The sequence below is a fragment of the Aulonocara stuartgranti genome, assembly GCF_965226115.1.
Source record: "Aulonocara stuartgranti genome assembly, chromosome: 5".
Lineage (NCBI taxonomy): Eukaryota > Metazoa > Chordata > Actinopteri > Cichliformes > Cichlidae > Aulonocara > Aulonocara stuartgranti.
The window spans coordinates 26,426,570-26,448,379 of record NC_138943.1 but is presented as its reverse complement, the minus strand read 5'-3'; the positions used below and the strand labels follow the sequence as shown (position 1 = coordinate 26,448,379).

The 21,810-nt window shown below is 41.2% G+C and overlaps 1 protein-coding gene across 4 annotated transcripts in view; it reads right to left on the bottom strand.

Annotated features, from left to right (window-relative positions):
• plxna1b (plexin A1b) overlaps positions 1–21,810 on the bottom strand; it is a 181,396-nt gene that overhangs the window by 79,422 nt on the left and 80,164 nt on the right. For all 4 annotated transcript variants that reach the window (XM_082534175.1, XM_082534177.1, XM_082534176.1 and 1 more), the window contains exons 4-6: positions 15,939–16,079; positions 2,761–2,861; positions 776–899 (exon numbers count right to left, since the gene is read on the bottom strand). In XM_082534175.1, the coding sequence (XP_082390301.1) occupies positions 776–899; positions 2,761–2,861; positions 15,939–16,079 (366 nt within the window). The remainder of the gene's footprint in view (positions 1–775; positions 900–2,760; positions 2,862–15,938; positions 16,080–21,810) is intronic.

Here is a 21,810-nt window from a genome sequence, read left to right as displayed (position 1 = left end):
AATATTCAAAAGTGACTTTTTTGGTGTAATTTCCTAAAGAATCCATGACATAAGATTGCATTTATATCCCAGTGAAAACTGGCAACACTGTACACCAGATATAGAGACGCACACCGTTTCTTGCTTTGCTCATTTCTCTGTAATTCCATTATGTTGTACCAATTTGATGATAGGACGAATTCAATCATTTTACCAAAAAACTGATAGTATCTAACAAACGTCATATTAGTACAAATTAATGAACAAAGCTCATTTGTCTTAAAAAAAAAAAAAAAAAAAAAAAGGCACAGTGGACACAGAAGATTTCACAGAGCTATTGAGAAGGTGAATGTTAACTATAACGTCACCTTTAAATAAACCAGCTACTTTTCTGCTGAAAAATCCTCATGCATCATACAACCAGCCTAAACCATTTTGAGACGACACTAACCTTTTTGGGAAAATGCCACCCTGTCTCTGTCAAATAACAGTAACTAAATCTGTCTACCGGCACCTCTAAAGCTCACTGATTATTATGTTATGTTATGCTTGCTCGTTTAGTCTGAAAACAACAACATGACATTTTAACAGCGGGTTACGTGCCAGGCCATTTCTTGGCTGCACCCGACAACTTTGCCTCGCTTCACCAAGTTAGAGTGGGACACACAACCTTACACTTTATTTTTATACCAGTGAAGACATAAATCTAATGTTTAGGAGGTTTTTGAGTTCTGGCCATTTTACAGTCTTTCTGCTCAAGTAAGATATCTGTGTGCACTGAAACAGGAAGACATACCTGGACTTCAGACATCGTGACAGAAATATTTCTCGGCTGAACAGTTAGCTCCACACACTGTCTCTGGTCAGAGGCAAACCTCTGAGGCTCTCCTGCCCGCTCACAGTGGTCTTTACGTGAACATCTGGGAAACAGCAAGACAAGAAGCGAAAGATTAAAAAAGATGAAAAATGTATAGTAATTACAAGAAGAAAGGTAAGGAGAACGGGGTAAAAGAAAATGAGCTTGACAAGAGGTGAGAGGAGGAAAGAGGCAACAGTGGACACAAGAAACTGTTAAACTAATATGACAATCATATTAAGATGATAAACACACACAGCCATCACAGTCACACAGAAACGGGAGCAATAATAAAAGACAAATAGGCTAATAGCTTCCCCCAGCCATTACTGTAGGGCTTTAGATCATTACCTTATTGGTCGTGACATTTGTGCAAGAACTGCCAAGCTACAAGACCAATCAGCTCGCCTCATCTTTTCACTTTACAGGCCCACCCAATTCACACTTCTCAGGAGATGTACAGGCGATCGTTAAAGTTTCCCTGAACACTAAAAAATGATGCAATTTCCTACCAGATGCATATCAAAGGGGTCAGCAATTTCACCCACGCTTATTAAAAGCCAACTGATCGTGCTAAAAATCAGCATTCAGCCCCGTATCGTAGTGGCTTTACTATAAGCAATTCATAATGCATTAGCTATCACTTTCACCTTTGCGCTAACAACATCTGGTCCCAGCGGTGAGAAGAAAATGCTGATGCAGCGTACTGCAAGTCCTTAACAATAATAGAGAGCCAGAAAAAATGCTAACTGCTTCCTTCATACAGCGGTGCCCCCATTCCCTCATTTAGTTAGCCTTCACTCACGGTCGGGAAGAAAAAGCTGTCACCAAGCACCCACCTGAGAGTCCCTGACATACACACACTGTAAGGCATTAGCAGAAAGTAGAAAGATTTGTACACCTTTTCTTATTAGGAACCCTTTTCCCTTCTACTGCTCTTCTGATGTGTGCGACTGTGTATTCGTGTGAATGAAGCGTTTCCCCCGTTTCAATTCCATGTGTCCAAATGGCGGGCTGTCACTGAATTAAGTCCATCATGACTGTATGTGTAATTTCAAATGTGTGATAGTCTCCTGAAATGGGTAAAAACAAGTAGTTTGTGTATGTGCTTGTGCATGCCTTGAGGAGAGACGGTTTGGTGATACGTACTATAAGTTTAATTAATGTAATGAAGAGATGGCTTTACGCCCAAAGCTTGAGGCATTCCAAATGTGGTTTAACATGCTGTCACCTCTCAATAACATGCAACTGTTCTCGCCTTACAGTGTGTGCACACAAACCTTCCAGTCAAACAGAAAGAATGACGAGATTGCAGGTAAACAGTGTTAAAATGTATCACTACACTCTTATGAGGGCTAAGCTCAATTTTCCGACTGCAAATCCCTCTATTACATATCTAACCTTAAACAGTAATCTTATAGCAAACAAGACTTAATCCAAAAACCAAAGACTGACAAAGAGACTAATTCTAAAATCTGTAAAATCTGTTCCTGCAAAAGTCTGCAGGTGTACAATACCATGCTCACACACACAAAACTGGCTCAATAACACTGAGAAAAATAGTTCTAATAATGTAAGCTGTCATGTTCTGTAAGTATTTATTGGAAGCATGCAGCAGCTGTAAAATTTAAATTTCCTCTTGAGTGATAATTAAAGGACTAATTTAAGCTTGTTAGAAGAATTTTATTAAATCTATAACAAACATTTACAAAAGAGCTGTTTTGGAGATTAGGGTGTCATCACAGTTTGTTGGGTAAAAGCCTACTAAGTATAATATAAAACTTTTCAGGTTGTTGCTTCCATTCCTAATGTGATCTTCTGAACTAAAACAGCCAACACTGCTTTCTCTGCTATCTACAGTGTAATGCAATAGGCTACATATGAAGTGCACCAGGATGGAGTATGTTAATACGTGCAGCACTTACACATTGTGAAGAACACACCATCCACAGTGAGGGTCTCTGGAGCCCAAACACTCCCCGCAAGTGGTGTACTGCTCACAGCTCTCTACTGGAACTCTCACCACCTACGGAGAGACGAAGCAGGGAAGAGAGACAAGAGATATAGAGCAGGGAGGCAATTAGTGTCTTCACAATCAAACTCATAAAATGAAGAGTATATTCAGCCGGATGGAGGTAAGAATTTGACAGCTTATCAGACTCCTATTTAAAAAATGCAATCAGCAAACAGTTAGTGTGTGTTTGTCTCAGTGTGTGTGTTCCTGAGAGAGACTAAGTGCTAGTCGGTGAGAGGTGTATATGTGTGGGTCTTTGTGCTTATATGTGCTGTGGTGAACCATTTCAGCAATGTGTGACAGCCTCCAGTCAAGCATGTACAGGAGAGGCCTCGCAGTGCATCATGGGACAGCTGAAAGGTGAACATGATAAAAGTGCTGTGATTGACAGGTGACCTCAAAAACCAACAGGAGGCAGAGGACCAGAAGGACAGACCCAGTGTGTTTGTGTGTGTGTGCGCACATGTACGAGGGAAATCTGTACAAAGCCTGTGCAACAAAGCTTTAGTGCATCAATGTGACATTACTCGCGCTGTGTGTTTGTGTGTGTGTACGAGTGTGATGATAGTCTGCAGATGTTGCCTACGAAACCAGATTAAGTGTGCAAGTTTAGCCCTCCACTTCAGTTAAAGGTGACGACAGATTGTTCACAACACGGTCCCAGTGAACGTGAAAGAATGCATGTGTGTTTCAAGATATTAAAAGGTTGAGCTTGTTCAAGAGTGTGACACACCCCGAAAGCAAATGCTGAGAATGTTAGTGGGCAACAAAGTAAGCGTGTGTGTTTGTATCTGTTGCAAGTGTCAGCAAGTGTCAGCACCACATCCAACTTTTCTTCACCATTGGGCCCCCAAGTTGATGATTTGCTGGAAGCCCATTTCATGATGTGTGTGTGTGTGTGTGTGTGTGTGTGTGTGTGTGTGTGTGTGTGTGTGTGTGTGTGTGTGTGTAAGAAAACGTGAGTGTGTATCAAGTTGCCACTGCAGACTGGTTCTAAATCATGCAGCATAGAGAGGGCCAGCTGATCACTAAGTAAAAGCATTTAACAATCTTTCCCCTGGGTAACACTTTCACATCACACAGACAGATTTAACCATGAGAACCTCATCCAAGTGGTATGTGGAGGGACTAAAGTGGTGTCTTTTTTATGAGGTAGGGATTTGGGGGGGTTGGGGGGCAGAGCGATAAGAGAAAAGAAAAACACGGAAGAGAAAAGAGCAGAGGCCTGAGGCTTAAGATAAAGGTGGTTAGCAGCAGGACGGAAAACAGGTGGACAAAGGAATAGAGGAGTGAAATATTAAACTGGGGCCAGGATTCCTCTGCAAGCTGCAAGTACAACTGAGATATGAGATAGATGTGACATGATGGAACTAATTTCTGCTTCAAATGCCTTGCGGCAAACTGGCTTTGGGGCTTTGTGAAGGCTCACAGGACAGAAAAACAAAAACACTTGACACTATACGCTATCATAGCACTTTCTATCCTCTATTTCCTGAGTGCATATCTATTTGTTTACACTATATGATTCTTGTGCCTATATCACTGTTTGTAGCCATCATCCTGAGCACCTCATCTATTAGTCAATGTAGACCTCAGTACAGTAGATGAAATGACGCAAACAAGATATGGTGCTGGACTGTAAGGCAAACGAGGAAGGTGGTAATCTACTGGAAGTGCTGGCTGCATGGATGAGAAGTCAAAGAGAAGTCTAATGGAAGACAGTGCGAATTGGCAAGGACATTTTGCTGAGTAGATGGGATATGGTGGCAGACGCCTGCTATGTGTCATTGTCAAATTGAGTGTGAGTCTAGTTTTCATCTGCAAGGAGAGTTGAAAGAAGGATGGAACAGGGGACTGGGTCTTTTGGTGTCTTTGATAATAAAAGAATGACAGAGGGGGAAAGAAGTGTGAATGAATTAAGACATGATGGATAGAAGGGGAGAAAAGCAGCTTGAGTTTAGGATATGTGATTGGACACCTTATAGGAGGTCTCTATGACTCAACAAAAAAAATAGGAAATCGAAAGGAAAGAATTATGTGTTCCACATATCATCACATATACCAGCCAATTCCTCCACTCACCGTAATTCACCGTGACTCTGATTAAGGACAATGATCCACATAAATCATACTAACGCTACGGGTCCTTGGTGAGCTAGCATAATCTTATCATGGCCCTGTGTAATGATAGGTATGACCTATTGTTCACATTCGTTCCTACAGTAGCAGTGGTGAAGACACTGTGGGCTCAGCTGAGTGGTAGTGACTCAAATCGTAGGGAAGAAATTAAGAAACTATAGTGGTTGTTTTCCCCAGTGGGTAAATAAAATGCTTTCCAATAGCTATGAAAGTATGTGTATGACGTATGATACAAGAAGATACAATAAAATAAATAAATAAATAAATAAAAACCTTAAAAAGAGGTCAGTTTCTCCCTCTGTTAGGAATACAGGCACACACACTTATCCTCACTGTCTCCCTCTTCCTATCTCTCTTGATGGCTCTTTTAATGAAAGCCAATTCCTGACAGCGCGCCACATTACTCCTTTAAATGACCTTATAAACCAAGCCCGCCATCTCCTCTCTCTTGACTTCTCCTTATTTACAATAGCATCCACTGCTGTAGCTCAATTCTCCTTTTCTTGCTCCTACTTCCTCTGTTGTCAACCTTCTACCCTGACCATATCACAATGCCATGACATCTCCTTTCAGCTATAAACTTTCCACCTTTCCCCTTCAATCTGTTTTTACAGAGCGCTATCACCTGCTTTTAAACGTCCAGCTAACAGGCTTTGTGACGGTCACCCCCAAAACCCAGAGGAACTGTAAAGCTTTCAGCGCAGCTTTTCATTGGTTGTAAACTGTAAAGACATAAAAGGATCGGCCTTGTTGCGGCTTCTCTTTTTTTTTTTTTTTTAAACATTCAAACACAGAGAGAGGCTGGAGAAGAGGAGAGAAGGAGGGGGTGTAGCTGTAGATGTCTGCAAGAAAAGAGACTGGGTTATACTGTCAGGGGGCCAAGAAGAAGAAATCACTGCTTGTTTTCAGTTATTTTCAGATAAATACTTGAGACTGCATCATAATTTGGCAATGCCTGTGCCTCACTATAGAACCACCACCAAATCTCTCGTGCATAACACTACTTAAAATGGCTGTAATGCTGCAATTCAGCAAACAGTAGAAAGTGCTGAAATTTGATTCTTACAGGAAAGCCTCAAAAGGTTAGCTTGAAGGACATCACTGGGTCAATTTTCCACAGATTCTTCTTAAATGCACACAGCTTTTATCAAAGCAACAATAAAAATCTCAAACACGTGGCTTTTTATTGCTTCTCTACTTTCATCTAAACTTTGTTCTGTGATCTTTACACAAAAAATAACTACACAACATTTTCCTTGAAGTTTTTTTCCCTTTGCCAACATCTTGGGAGCAGAGATGGGGAAGCAAGGGAGAAAGAAAACTGCAAGATGAGTAGGGTCAGCTCCTCGTCATCATTCTTCTGTGACTTCTTTTCTCTAAGCCGACATTAACCACACCTGCATTCTTTCAATAACCGTCAATCAGCGTGCACTCTCTCCCGGCTTAATCTGTGCTGGCAGTGAATAGCTGTGTGCAACAATGAAATCAATACCCATCCACACAGCCACTAAACACTCCAGGAGGACACAGAAATAGAAACAAAGACAGATACAACTATTTGTTAGGGTAAAACTTCACTAAACACATTGTGGCTGTCATTACTTTGCAGTGACAGTAACTGGTGTTGTCGTCTTCTGCTGTGGCAACAGTGTATCATCCCGGCAACATTAGAAATTGGAGTGCTGAACTCCCAGTATATCCATGCAAGTGAGCCAGTTCTTCAAGTGCTAGAATACCAGGTCAGGAGAGCAAGTGTGTGTACATGAGGGCGGGGGGGTCGTATCAAAGGCTGGGTTAGCATGTGTGCATTGACTGGATTGTAAGGGGCTTACAAGATCAATGGCAAGCAAGACTAGGCTTGATGTGTTGACTGATTGGAGATAAGCAGGAAAGCAAACAAGACTGGCACTGACAAGAAAGGAGAGATGCTGTAGATGGCTAAGAAATGCCAAAGTGAAAGAAACAAAATGCAAGAAGCAACAATCGCGGTGTCCCATCAGAAACTTATCTGCTGTCACATTGTTTACTGATAGATGTCGAAATACTACATAACTGTTAGAATTCAGTGATGTAGCAATACAAAGAGCCAAGTTTAAGCCTTTATGTACGGCAAGAAAGCTGTAATTTTTCTCTCAGAACAGTATTTTTTCACTTAGCACCCTTTGACTCATTCCCCTCTATCTATTATTTCTTTTATATTGTGCTTTATGTGCCGTTTCTTGTTTCTGAACAGTTCGACTTCTCTTTCACCCTCATTCTTTATTTCTTTCACTGGACTCAGATTTTGTTTTCTCTCTTCTGAAACACACTGATGAAAACAAGAAGCAGGCCTATATAACTATATATTTATTTGCCATTTGCATTTGTGTATGTTATGAATTCAAGGATGACAGCTAAAATCCAAACTATCCTACAAGGCATTTGTGTTAATTCTGAAGTCAGTGCAACAGTAAATCAGCAATATGAAATTTTGAACCAACAAAACAAAAGTGAGAAAAAGAAAAAAAAAACTTTTAAGATCTGGGAACCAATCTCTCTCCATCAACACCTTCATCACATGGACTTTCCCATCAGCTCTTCTAAAAGGAGCTATTCTCAACAATAAGTCAATATACTCTCAGTCTTTGTGTATCCATTTGTCCATTACACTCTGTCCCTTTGGTGAGAAGGAGCCCGACAGAAAGAGAGAGGAGACAGAAGAACGAAGCAGGATGAGGGAGTAAGTGGGAAAAAAAATAGAGACGAAGACAAAGCATGAGACAGAGATTGAAAAACTGTAGAAAACAAAGAGCTGGAACAAAGAGACTGTAAAGGGAGAAAAAGAGGTAAATGTGACCGGCTAAGGTAGACAGGCCTAGGGGTCTTCTAATTAAGTGAGGATGGGAGAGGCCGTCTGCCTGGTAAATGACTCTGTCACTTTAGTAAATGGACTTGGTGAGGAGTGAGGAGCCACACAGCTGGCATTTCCATTAGCACTGCCAAGCAACCCACCACCATATACACAGAGAGAGAAGCAGAGAAGAGGAAGAGGGAGGCAAAAAAGGGGGGACAAATGCTGCTTTTCTTTATTTGCGCTCACAAGAGCTGCTGTGTGGAAGTCATGCCTGGGAGGTGTATAACAGATAGTGTTTTTGTGGAGAGAGAACCTAAATCTGCCTGATTGGCTTTGCCTTCATATGCAACCCATCATTCAAAATTTGTTACCGATATATATTTATAAAAAGCTACAGAAGTCCAAAGACGTGTTCAGACGTTTTTTGGGGGTGTTTTTCAGATCAATAATATATTTACACGAAGTACTGAAAACACTATGTATGGTGTAGGTGAGGGAAATGCCAAGGCAGTGTGGAGGAAGCCGCATACACGGCTCCCACTCACTATTGGCAAATACACAGAACTAATAAGTGTGCTATTTGCACATCAGCTGAATCAAATGCCACAAAAATTACTTATAAGTTTGTGATTTAAGTGAGAAGTAAGTCACAAATGCAAAACGTACAGAATTTTCTATTTGAAGACACTGCAACAGTACGTACAAGCCAAGTAGTATTCCTTAAGGCAAGTGCAGTGATCTTCACAGGTCCAATATGGTTTCACACATTTTTACTGAGAACTAGATTTCTCTCTTTCCCTTAAAAGATATGTTTGCCAAAAATGCAAATGAGTTGAAGTGAAATAAAACAATCAGTACTTACAGCCCCGCTTATTGTGTGCAAATGTCTTTCTAGTTCCATTTATCAGCGTCGTATTCTTTCCTGTTGTAATTTATGACAGTAAAACCAGAAAGAAAACGTGCTTTTCTGCTTTTCCACTCAGCTTTCCCCCTATTTGATACTTTATAACCGGGGTCTGACGAGGCCTGCTGTGCATGAATCTGAAAAGAAATTTGACTCAAATTCAAAACAATTCCCTGTGCTGTCATGCATGAGCGACATTTCATTGTTCTACTCAGTGTGACTTCTGGTTAATGCATGAAACTGAGTAGTATAGTGTGCCACTAGGAGCAGCACCATTGGCTATACCAGCTGTTGATTGGCCTCGTTCAAATCAGTCAGGGCCATATCCCTACACCCAATCACTGTGAAGCAACAGGAGAACGGCCGATTGATAGTGATTGAGAAGGAAGGCGAGGAGGGGGAGAAGCCATTAACCTCCCTATCCATCTCACCCTCTTTTCTAACCATATCAGTCGCTCTATCACACCATCCTTTGGGAAAAGATGGTAAAGTATAACAGAGAAAGATGAGAGAAAGACAGAGCTATCTAGTGGCAAGTTAGACTTCCATTAGGGCTGATAGCATCACACACAAGACAAGTGTCCAAGCACACTTTCTGATGAGGCGCGCACACGTTCAAGACTATTGCAGGGATTTAAAAAAAGAAATGCAACAGTGAATGATCTGATATGAACAAGGGCAGTGAGAGGAAAAGCAGGAAACACAATTAAGAGAAAAAGAGAGAAAAAGAGATAAGTGAGGTTAGAGACACTGAAACCATCCCTGCCTGTGTAATGATGCCATCTTGGCCAATTTTGTCTCATGTCTCTGAAGGATTTACTAATATTTCAATTTTTTCCCTTCATCAAGTCACAAAAGAGGGAACTAGAGGTGCAACAGACAATTTTCACAGTAGTTTATTCTGATTATTTCCCCCCCACAGTTAAGTCACTGGTTTGTGTAAAATATATATATATATATATATATATATATATATATATATTTTTTTTTTTTTTTTTTTTTTTTTTTTTTTTAATGTAATCAAATCACCATTCAAGCATGTCTTGATATACACTGGCCTACTGAAATATTCAACCTTATTAAGAATTTGTAAAAGCACTCAGATGATCCATCCATAAATGTAACACAATACAATGTGTTGTGTAGTTGCACAGCAGTCATTTTAATTACAGGTGTAGGTGCTTCATCCTGAGTAGAGAAAGGTGTAGTATTGGTTTGCACTCTTGTAAATGAGTGCCATATATCTGCATGGCTACATGACCAGCTTCCCCCTATTCTAGTCAGTGTACTCCTTTCTCTGCCTCAATGCACCAGGTCTATTAACATTTACATAACAATGACCACATTCTTGCTTAAATTCTGTGTGTAGGACAAATTGACTAGTGACTGTGTACGTGTGCTTAAGTGTTTGGCATAGGATACAAGAGCTCAGGGATCAACATTAAGGCTTATACAGGACAAGTTAGATTTTTTTTTTCCAAGCCAATGAAAAAGAAATTAATTTGCTCTACCATACACGTCCAAAAAAACAAAACAATTCTGTCTTCATATTATGTGACATGGATTACTTGGCTTTTGGTTAAATAAGAAAATGTTTAATTCAGAATATCAGTGTGGAAACCAAGCAGAGTTTGTTTGTGAATAAAACTAAAGAAATAAAGCAGCGCTAAAAACTTGAGAAAAAAAATGGTTCTCATCCTCTCTTCATTTACTGCATGCTACACTTACTCTATGGATGATAAAACAAAGTGTCAGCCAACAATGGCTAATGTTTAAACACCACATTATGTGCTTGTTAACTTCAGGAGTTCCTCAGTCAGCCAGAGTTTGATAAATTGTGGAAAATTAATCTTGGAGCCATTTAGAACCGGCTGATTAGCTGTATGTAGTTCACTAAAATGTCAGCTTTGATTGATACAATGAGCTGCTTATTATGTATGTTGATGTCAGTTTGTGCTAATGTGTTTGCTAACGAGATTGGCAGCGAATCAGTAATATGTGAATGTAAACAGATACACACACACACACACACACAGAGGGGATTGATGTCTAACAAAACTCCACGGATAAGATGCTACTTGATGAGGCCCTCCTTGCTCAGAGAGCTAACAACACAATACAGACCATTGTTTGCTATTGTAGGGACTCAAACCAACAGCTTGTGAATGTCACAAGAACTTTGTCTGCGAGCACATCCAGTGTAGGACTGCAGATTCCTTGGAGGGATGCAAGTCTCTGTGAAATGTGGAGGGGGAAATCTCTTTCAAATACTGAATGGAGATTCGGACAATGGTGTTAGCCCACACACACAAAAATATACTCAGATCAGCCAAAACATTGAGACCGCTGACAAGTGCAATGAATACAACTGATCATCTTGTTACAATGTAATGATCTACTGGGAACCCAGGGTGCTGGCATTCATGCGTATGTTACTTTGACACGTAAAACAGCACTCAGTTGTATCAGCACCTCTCCCAGGGCAGGGCGATGTTCACCATGAACACCGTAAAGTGGTGGCCTGGCTTCAGAAACTTCAAAGATCCCAATCCAACTGAGTATCCACAAAAGGTGCCAGAACAGATCCAGTCTGTGGAAACCTCACCCCACAATTCACAGGACCCCCAGGATCCACTACCAGAGGATACATTGCACATGCCCCAAGGACTCGAGGCTGGCTTCAGTGACACGGCCCATCAATGTATGTTTAGAAATAATGTTTGAAAGCTGAGTTTCTGTCCAAATGTATAGTCATATAAAAGTAAGCAAGCTGAATCAATGCGAGTCTAACAATCAGAGGTGCCTCCCTGACACAACAAAGGTTGCCTCATGCATACACAAGATTTTCCTCCCCTGTATCAAGCCTTATAAGGCATTATTGCTTGTTGCCTTCTCACACTTCAAATCCAGTCCCTCATCCAACACCAGAGCAGATGAATATTCATGCTTTCAGCAATTAGCCAGCACCACACACTACAGCACCATAATATGCAAGAGCTGCCATCAAAGACGCAAGGATATGTGCGCCCATGCGTGTATAACACTGAAGGGCTGAGTCAAGGGTGCAAAGATGGACAGAGCAGCATCTGTGGCATCAAATGAAGCCACAGCTTCATTGACCTTTTTGGCTCCAAAACAAAAGATGAGATGATTTGAAGACGGGAAGACTTGACTGAGCCAAAACACCACAAGACAATTTCCCCACAGAGGGAGATTTGCACAGAGCAGGGGCTTCAAAAAGTTTGGGTTGAGTCAAAGAGCTACATTGTTCTTCTTGAAGTGTTGAATATTTTTGTGAAAAGAAAAAAACTTGAGCAAACCAGCAGCACTTAATGAGCCTGCTAATCTGCATAAAGTATTTTCCCGTTTTTGGTAATAACAGGTTTTAATATGTTTATGTGCAATGTATACATGCACTGCTTAGGAGTGAATGACTGGATGTCAACTGGGAGAGACACTTTTGTACATTTGTGCATGTGAACAATGTGATTAAAAAAACAAATAACATGCACCAAGTAGGGCTGCCACGATTAGTCGACTAGTCACGATTATGTCGACTATTAAAATCGTCGACGACTAATTTAATAGTCGACGCATCGTTTGAAGCTTTGTAAGATCACAAAGGACGCAGGAATGAGTAGTAGGATTTAAGAGTGTAATAACGGACTAAAACAGAAGATGGCAGCACTGCATGTACAAGGATGCCAGCTGCCGTTAAACCCCGAAGAAGAAGAAGCTGTGTCCCAGAATTCATAGCGCGGCTGTCGACAATGGCGGCAGCTAGTTAGTTTTAACTTTACTCTTATTATTCTTTCTGGGTCACAAAATAAACGTTTAACATATTTTCAGGCGAGAATGTAGCTGTGTAAACCTCAAATATCGGCTCAGTTTATCAGGACACCACATATTTTCAAAAGCGCTCCGACGTTTTCGGAGACGTCTGTTACCCACTAGCTCGTTAGCTAGGCGGGGGCAAGGCTAACTAGAGCCGTGAGAACACCGGACTCCCGGCAAATCGTTTTCAAACCCACCGCCGTCTTTCGCTAGTCAGGTTAAACATATATATATAAGTCACTTAGATAACTTAAAAATGTTATTGTTTGGCTTTCTTTAGTATTTTATTTGTTCCTGAGTAAATCGGTTTGGCTGAGATTAAAGTTATAGTTTTTGCACAGCTAAAACTGTCAAGCAGACAGCTGATTATCAGAAGTGTGAGACGCTGGAGAATATACTCCGGTGTCCTGTTATATTTTAGAAAGCAAGGAGTTTATTAAACTTCACCGAAACAATCTGCAAATTTCATTAAAAATTAATAAACTACCATCTTGTCTTTATTTTTAGTTAGCACAAACACTTCAAGCTGTAAGCTAATGATAGTTATATAAGACCAGATGCTGCTGGTGCAATAAGCTGTACGCTGTACGTCCAATGGATGATGATCTGATTAGTCGACTAATCGCAAAAATAATCGGTGACTAGTCGACTATCAAAATAATCGTTTGTGGCAGCCCTAGCACCAAGTCCATAAGAATCATACAACCCTGACTGCAGTGAGAAATAAGCTGATCTAAATTTCCTGCAATAACACACTGTCTCATCAAACACACACACACAGCAGGCCGTCCTATCCCGCTGTCATATCCTCCATTGATAATAATGACAGTGATGAATATAGCTGGAACAGAGCAAGTCATAAATCACTGGGCCTCACCCCTAACTGTGACTCACCGCCTTAGCCTCCATTTGTGTGTATGTGAGTGGGTGAGGGCAGAAGGGTGGTGGAACTTGTGGTCCACGCATCAGTGGATATGTCCAGTGACACCTTAATGTGCTTGGCTTGTCTGAGGAACCCCCGCAGGCACCCAGCCACACAACCACACACACACACTCCCAGGGTGAAGGCAGGGCTGTGTGTCTATCTCACTAGAAAAAAGGGGGCATGGCTATATTCCTCATGCAAACTAGTTGTGTGTTAATGTGTGTGCGTGAGTGTATCAGCATCTTTTAGCAAAAGCAGGCCCTCCTACCCACCACTCCATGTATCTATCCCACAATTTTCCACCTTTGCCTCTTTAAGAACGAGAGAGTATGAGCGTGTCTATCTGGTGGAGAGGGGGGCCATGGCAGCGATAGGGGGAGATCATTAAAAATACGGGAATGGGATCAGTAGAAGGCATTTGAGAGGGGAGGACTCAATTTGGGCTTAGATGGAAATATCAGAGTGTGTGTGTGTGTGTGTGTGTGTGTGTGTGTGTGTGTGTGTGTGTGTGTGTGGCAGCAAAAGTGAAGATTTAAAGAAAAAATGTAGTGGTGGGGGCATGGTGGGATAGATGGAGGGCAGAGGATAAAGATGAGGGTAGGATGGAGGGTGAGAGAAGGCAATTGCCCCCTCCAGTCATTAGCGCTGGATAGGGGTTTTAGCTATAAGGTCTGGAAGCCACAGCCCCCCCATTCTGCTTAACCCAGGCCTGCTATCCATTAATGGGGATCAAACGCACAGGGAGATGAAGCTCTCTGTGTGTATGCGTGCACACACACACACACACACACACACACACACACACACACACACACACACACACACACACTTGTTTACAAGACTGTGTGTGTACATAAAGTGTGTGTAATCGAGCATATGTTCTGGGTACTAGCGCCTATAAGTAACATTATGGTTTTGTGTGTGTGCCCTTCATGCCCTTAGCTGCTTAGACATGTGCTTTGTTCTTCTAGTATGTGTGTGCATTGGTGTGCGTTTTCTACTATGTTACTTCTTTCCCCCAATCATGTGCTTAACCCAAAACTTGAAAATATGTGTGTTACCATTAAAAAGAGCAGCACATCCCACAGCTCATGTTCCTTTCTTCTGTGCTCCTATGGTCAGGATTATAATCAGAAACCCTATAGGTATGTTCCTATAGGGTGCAAGGTGTGTATACATGTCCATACTGTATGTGTTGCACTGAGTGAATCAATTTAATGGGAATGAACTTCTTTGACTATAAGTTAAGTTTCCTGAAGTAGACGAACTTGGTGTTGTATCTTGCCCCAGCGTGCAGCTGGGTTCGGTGACGAGCAGCTATCGAACTGATGGATGATTGTGATGATGGGGTGTGTGTGTGCAGATGGAGCCTCACATATGTCATCAAAAGGTCATCTGGCTTGAACAGAGGTATCTTCAGCCAGGACACACAGGGCTGTGATATAACATACTGTTACACTCATAGCACAATCTGCATTTAAAAAAATTTATCTACCAAGCCCCAGCCATGGCAGTGGTTATACAGTGACCATTGATGATCCCACTGGGTGTCAAACAGGCAAAGAATGTTTCCATTTTATGGCCTGACTTTGATTTAAGCCACCTACAGAATCAGCACCTCTGAAAAAGCCTCTCACAGAGCAGACCTCAGATACATCTCACCCATTTTCAATTCGACAGCCTATTTTAGGTCTATTAAATACAGACATATTCCCATCATGTACAACCCCTTTTTTTCTTTCCCCCTCCCTCTCGTTTTGCTTCCTTCACTCACCACACTAATGAGACAGAAGAAGAAAAAAAAAAAACAACAACCAGGGAGCAGCTGGAAATGGGGAGCAGCAGAGATGCGACATGCTCTCTCTGCCTCCTCCCCAATCCCCCCAACCCCTTCCTCTCCTCACCATCACACTAGAGAAAGCCTTCACCAGAAGAAGAGTGCGCGCACACACACACACACACACACACACACCCCCATCTGACCTATAACTCTCCCTGCACTCCCCATGTATGTAATGTCTGGCTTATTAGCAAGCCATCATGGTGGCGATGTTTGTAGCTGGTGTGAATGTGTGTTGGTGTGCAATGAAATCCAGTGGGGATGATTTGTGTGAGTACAGAGAATGAGTGTAGAGTTGGTAGGGATGTCAAAATATGCACAAGGGAAGTGTGTTCTGGACATTTAGTAACAGGCTGCTCTACAGGAACTATTCAAACATGCAACACAACAAAAATAAATGTTAGTATTTATGAGTATGTACCTTTGGCAAATACTGAATAGTCAGGTGCTGGATATGGAGAATTTGAATCCTAAAAACTCTTACATGTATCACAAGTAAGAGTTTTAAAAAGTATGTTGTCCCAGCAGACACTATGTCGAAAAAGTATTGCAATGGCAACATGTCTGCTGGGACTGAATGTGTGTCCTAGTGTATTTGTTGGACATGAACTCACCTGTCTGTCAGTCAAAGTGTAGATGTACTGCTGGTCTGGGCTGAACAGCATGTCTCTCAGTAAGGGACTTCCTCCTTCACTTACGGTCACCTTCTCGTATAGCACTGCTGGACGGCTGGCGTTTATGGAGTTAACCAAGATCTGCAAAAAAGAAACACACGGGAAAACTCATTTGGATATGAAAACAATAAAAAGATGATGCAGAAAAGTGATGTACATGAATACAGCAATAATATCAGACAGCAGCTGCTTAAAAAACCCCGTGCTTTTACAGTAGAAACCCTTGAAGCTAAATAAAAATAACTTGTTGCTTGTAGAGAAATGATGCAGCGTTAATCCAAGTGGACCATTGATGCACAATAAAAATAAACACACGCTTAATTCCTCTAGATTTGCCGCACAAATAAAGGAAATAAAATGGTGACAAATTTATCTTCATTTTCACATCTCCCTTTAAATATCCATGCTAAATAAATAAATAAATAAATAAATGAAGTACACTCAAGCTGCACTTTTTTCTACAAACCAAAGTTCAAACACACTAAAGTGTCTATGGATGTTGTTCCAGCTGGTGAAATAAGCTGATTTCACTTCAACAGTAACAGGTGGTAGTTATTATAAGGTGGGAGGCATGAAATTATCAAAATTTTGGAAAAAGGTTGAGAGCACCTGTTCTACAGAGCTGTGTAAAAGGCTTAATTGAAAGGTTGTGTTAATAGCAGTATTGAGTCTCGTATAATTATTGCGAACACAGATGTGATTACAGAGGTAGATGCATGGAAGGGAACAATATTGACAGGATGGTGCTGTTATCATGACTATAGACATCTTTTGTTCAGCACCTGGGAGGAATAAACTTTAAAAATTATGAGCAAAAAATAAAAAAAGTTAAGTATGAAAACAGTGTGGTCCTGTATAATGATAGAAAGCATAACAGTGAGTCACATCTCTGCATGTGAACAACAACCTGATCACCCAAAGCACCTGTAGACAAATATAATACAGAGCAACCAAGTCAGCATATGCACAAACATGCACGTGAACGGATGCTCAAATTTTTCTTTGTGAGTTTTGGCAAATAATTTGCCAAGATATGGAAAGTAATGGAGCAGATACAAGATAGGAGATTGGCTTGCTGGCGTGGCTGTGAGCCAAAGTCATCTCAGCAGCAAATGAAAAGTACAAAGCAGCGGGGGGGAGGGCAAGTATCAGCTCTCCATTACCGAGCTTTGTCGACTCGCACTGCTATCAGCCCACAGTGACAAGGGAAGGACAGCAGGCAATGACTAGCTGGAAAATGATACTAAATTCACACACTGACAAATAGGTTCACATCCAGATAGATGAAAGAATGATAAGATGACAACCCACACACCAAGTGATAGATATGCAAGCACTAGTTTGATTGAGATATATATATATGCACACACACAGGAAAAAGAAACATGTGGGTGAACAATGAACACACTTTGTGATGAAAAGTGAAACCAAAAGAAACCAAGGGCAACAATCCCATTATCGCTCTCTGCTGTGTGCGTGTACGCATGTGTGTATGAGTGTGTGTGCCAAAGAGAAGGGGAGAGAGAGATAGTGAGATAGAGTGAAAGAAAGAGCTCATAAGGCTGTGATAAAGCTCTGGAGATGAGAGGAAATATGGATGTTATTATCTAGATAATAGGCCCGTAAACAAAGGATACATTTCATTCACGGATGGTTCGCATCTAGACGAGTTTGCACACGCACACAAACACACATACCAGCACATAAGGCAACACAATTTTTAAGTGCAGACAACCAGAATAAAGAAAAACAGCTGCTGATGCACACAGAGGTGAAAGAATAGCTTTTGTTCTGTGCCCTCTATGTATCATTTTTTTCCCACTCCCTTAAAAAAAGATGAGACATTTCCATTGGCAGCCATATCTATCTCTGGATCCGGCACCCAAGTCCAGTTCACTGGCTAATGACCAGTCTGAGCCTACACTGCACACACAAATGCAATATACCACAGAGAATGTACGTCTGTCTTTCTGACAGCCTTCCTATCTTCTGTTTGCATCCATCTGCTTGTCAGTCTGTGCAAAATCCAGCCTGCAAAATCCCCAAGTTAAAAACCAGTCTCTTTGCTGGTTTTAATATCAGCTTAGAAACAGGGACTGAAACATTGAATCTGACAAATAACACCTTTTCCCCCCTCATCTTTGTTCTGCTCAGGTTTTCCCCCTCTCAGGATGGAGTTCATCTACAGTGCTAACATAAAAAAAAAAAAAGTAGTGTGCAGAGAGAAACAACGGTGAGAAAGATAGAAAACAGAAGAGTGGGTGAGTGAGAGTGGGTGACCTGCGGGGGGAGAGAGGGAAAAAAAAGGTAATAAATCATTTCAAATCAATTCATTCCACAAGTGCAGAGTGCGAGGCTGCCCAGAGTTACAGGAAGAGAACAAAAGACTATGGAATATATAAGCTGAACAGATGGATGGAGGAATGGATAGATGGATGGGATACTTAAAGAAGATCTAATTCAATCAAACTGAGCTGCTATGTCTGGAATTCGAGGTTACGCTCTAATAACAAGGTTAACATGGCAGGGTCTGTGCATTTAGAAGGGTTTAAAGCTAATACAAGGGCTAAGTGTGTACAAATACGTGTGAAGATTCCTGTGTGGGTGTCCAAGCTCAACGCCAGCGTGCATACGGCTTGATTTTCAATTGATCTACAAGCATTTGTAGAGTGATAACATGTAGAGATGTTTTCTCACACATATATAAAAATCACAGATTTATGTTTGCATCAGCTTGCATGCACAGCTCTTTGTGTGTGCCTATAAGCTAAGTCAAGAAATCAATGCAATTGTCAGTAATCAAGCGGGAAGCTGTTGCTGTCTGATTGTGTCCTCTGTATTGCTTAGCTTACCATTAAGTCCTTGATGGATGAATCTACAGAATGATGCTGTGCTTGTATTTTCAAAACAAGCCCCATCTCTACTCTCTACATGTATAATGTAACGTTAATAGACTTTAAACACATTAAAGGCACTGTCTTAAGCAACGGTGAGGGAAAGCAGTAAGAGGAGACAGTAGAGAGAGGAAATGATGCGGCACAAACGCTGCTGGAAATGAACCTTAGTCTTTGTCTTTCTGTGGTTCTGACGTAAACAGTCTATAACCTGACATTTCATAACTTTCTTAAGTGCTATTCAGAGTACCTCCATGACCAAAATAGGCATTCCTTCCTGTAGTGATAATGTTTTGTCAGCTAAAATAACTGAGAATACATAGAAGTGAAGAGAAGATGTTTTTACTACATCTGTTCCATGAGGAAGAAAAAAAAAAAAAAGGAAAACAGTGGTTTTACAACACAGAAAACAAATCTGAATTCTAATATTTAAAACATTAAATAAGAGACAACTTAAACGTCTAGTGTATCCATAAATTTCTAACCTTCCCCAAAAACTATTTTTACAACACTGATACTTCTCCCTCTGGCAACGTGTCGCTTGATATTCAAAAACCATGCATAATCCCTGTATCAGAAGATGAGATTGTAACCAAATAAACCAACAATTTACCAGCTCCATACTGAAACATTCCAAACAACCACCTATCTCATCATCCTGCAACATCTAATATCCATTTTTTTCCTGTTCTATGATCATTAACATCTCTCTCAACCTGCCAATCCATCCAAAAGCCCCTAATGCTGGGTTTATCTGTGCCAGGCAGGCCTGGTTTGCTCTGATAGATACATGGGATAGCTAGCTGGTGATAAGGAAGGTGGGGGTATGAGGGTAAAGAAGCTGGATGATAAGACAGTAGCACGTCAGTGAGAATGATGCCTGTCATTGGCTCAAGTGACAACTGATGAAGCTAGTGTACATAAGAGATGTAAAGATTCAGAAAGAGGCAGACACCATAAGATGCCTTCTATTGTGTACAGAATAAAATGCAGAAAGAGACTCAGAAAGGCTGCAGGAAACAGGGGAGTAAAGATGGGTGGAGGAGAAGAGGCACAAATTTTCATATAAGCATCTGTCTTAAACTGTCGCTTTAAGTATTAAGTCTGACTACAAGTGAGAGGGAAATCACTTAAAAAGAAGGCAAAAAAGGACATCAAATGCCTCAAGACTGTAATTAGCATCACAAGGAGTGGAACTAAACAGACTGGTCCAGGTGTTCCCAGGTCTGTCTGAGAGTTGTAACACTTCAGCAAGACCACGGACTCTGGATAATGGCTTTGACATTTCAGAGCAGATTCGGAGAAGTGAGTGAACATAAAGCTTGGCTCACTAATAGCATGAAGCAGCACACAAACCACACCGCCACAGACACCACATCTAAAGAAGGGTAAACTTGGCATAACTAGGTCCATGCATTCATACATAATGGCTGCAAGCCCCACATTCCTGACTTTGATGTGATGTGGGCCCCCAAGTGAATGTGCATGTGTGTGTTTATGGGGCCCCACCGAAGTAGGCCCTCTACAGAACAAAGGGAAATGAAAGAAAGTGTTAAATGGGTGAGGAACCGAACAAAAGATTGGTATGCACCCACAATCCCTGGACAGTAGGGGTATGATAAAGAGGTTGAAGAGCAAACAAGAGACTTGTGCACCTCAGTGATTCTGTATTCTTGGCTAGCAAGCTCATTTTACAGCCTACCCTACCACACAATACAAAGCAACTGTGCCTCATTTAATTTCCCACTCAGCCAAATTAACTAATACAATAGCCCAACCACAATTTACTGGACACTAGAGTAACCTAATGCCCGCTTCTTGCAAACACCTCTCAAACCTTTTTCCCTTCTTTCAGCACTTTTGTTTCTCCGAGTCGGGGCTTTCAGATAAAGACCTGAAATCACTCACTTCCTATCGCGTAGTGAGCTTGGCAGAACTTGAGCGCAGCACGACACAAAACAAATATATCTGTTGTTCTCGAGTGGCAGCAGTCATCAGAAAACACACAATTTACTCCTTGATGCGTGTGTGTCTGTGTGCATGTGTGTTTAATGGACTATTGCATTGTTTTCTGTTTCAGAAACAGCAGGAGGATGTTGGCCCTAAGGAAGCACTGGACCCTCTAAACTGTACACTCAAAACAAAAACATCTATACTGGGTTACTGGGAAGCAGTACACTCTATTGTATTTTAGTTACCATGCATTGTTAGAGAAAACAGAGCATCCATTCAGTGTGTACAAATGGTTTCAATGGAATAAACAGTTTTATCTTCCACCAAAAAATAAAATAAAACAAAACCTTTCTGGAGATTTAGTTATGTGTGTATGGCTGACTGTGAAGTAGTATGAAGCTGGGAGCAGATGGAACATCACACATGAGTGACTGATGGCCCTGATGCTTCTATGGGACAAATCCCACTTCACCACACACAGACACACACATATACATACACACCATAGGCAGCCAACACACATAGAAGCCCTGAGCAAACCTTTACCATATGTGGGTCAGACAGTCATACCAAACAGCCTTTTCTTTAAGAGAGCCAAGACAGACAAAGAGCTATGGTGACAATGATGGAGGTGGTGTACCCTCAAACACATGTACAGACACACACGAGCTCTGTGTGTCTGCTATCATAACACTGTATGTCTGGAACGGCTTATTTTAAGGTCTGGGAGGGAGAGCAGACACAAACATGGGTTTTTATTCAAAAAGAAGCTTTATTGGTGCAGAATGATTAAACAATGTTATTTGTATTTGCGGGAAAGTTAGTAAAAGGAAGTCTTACTCGCTTCTGGATATTACTTATTCATGTAGGTTTATTTATATAGATAGACAGTACGAGCACCCAAAAGGCTTAACAACCTAGATTAAGGGAAAGAAAAGGCAACGAAGGCAGTGTGCGTCAAAAAT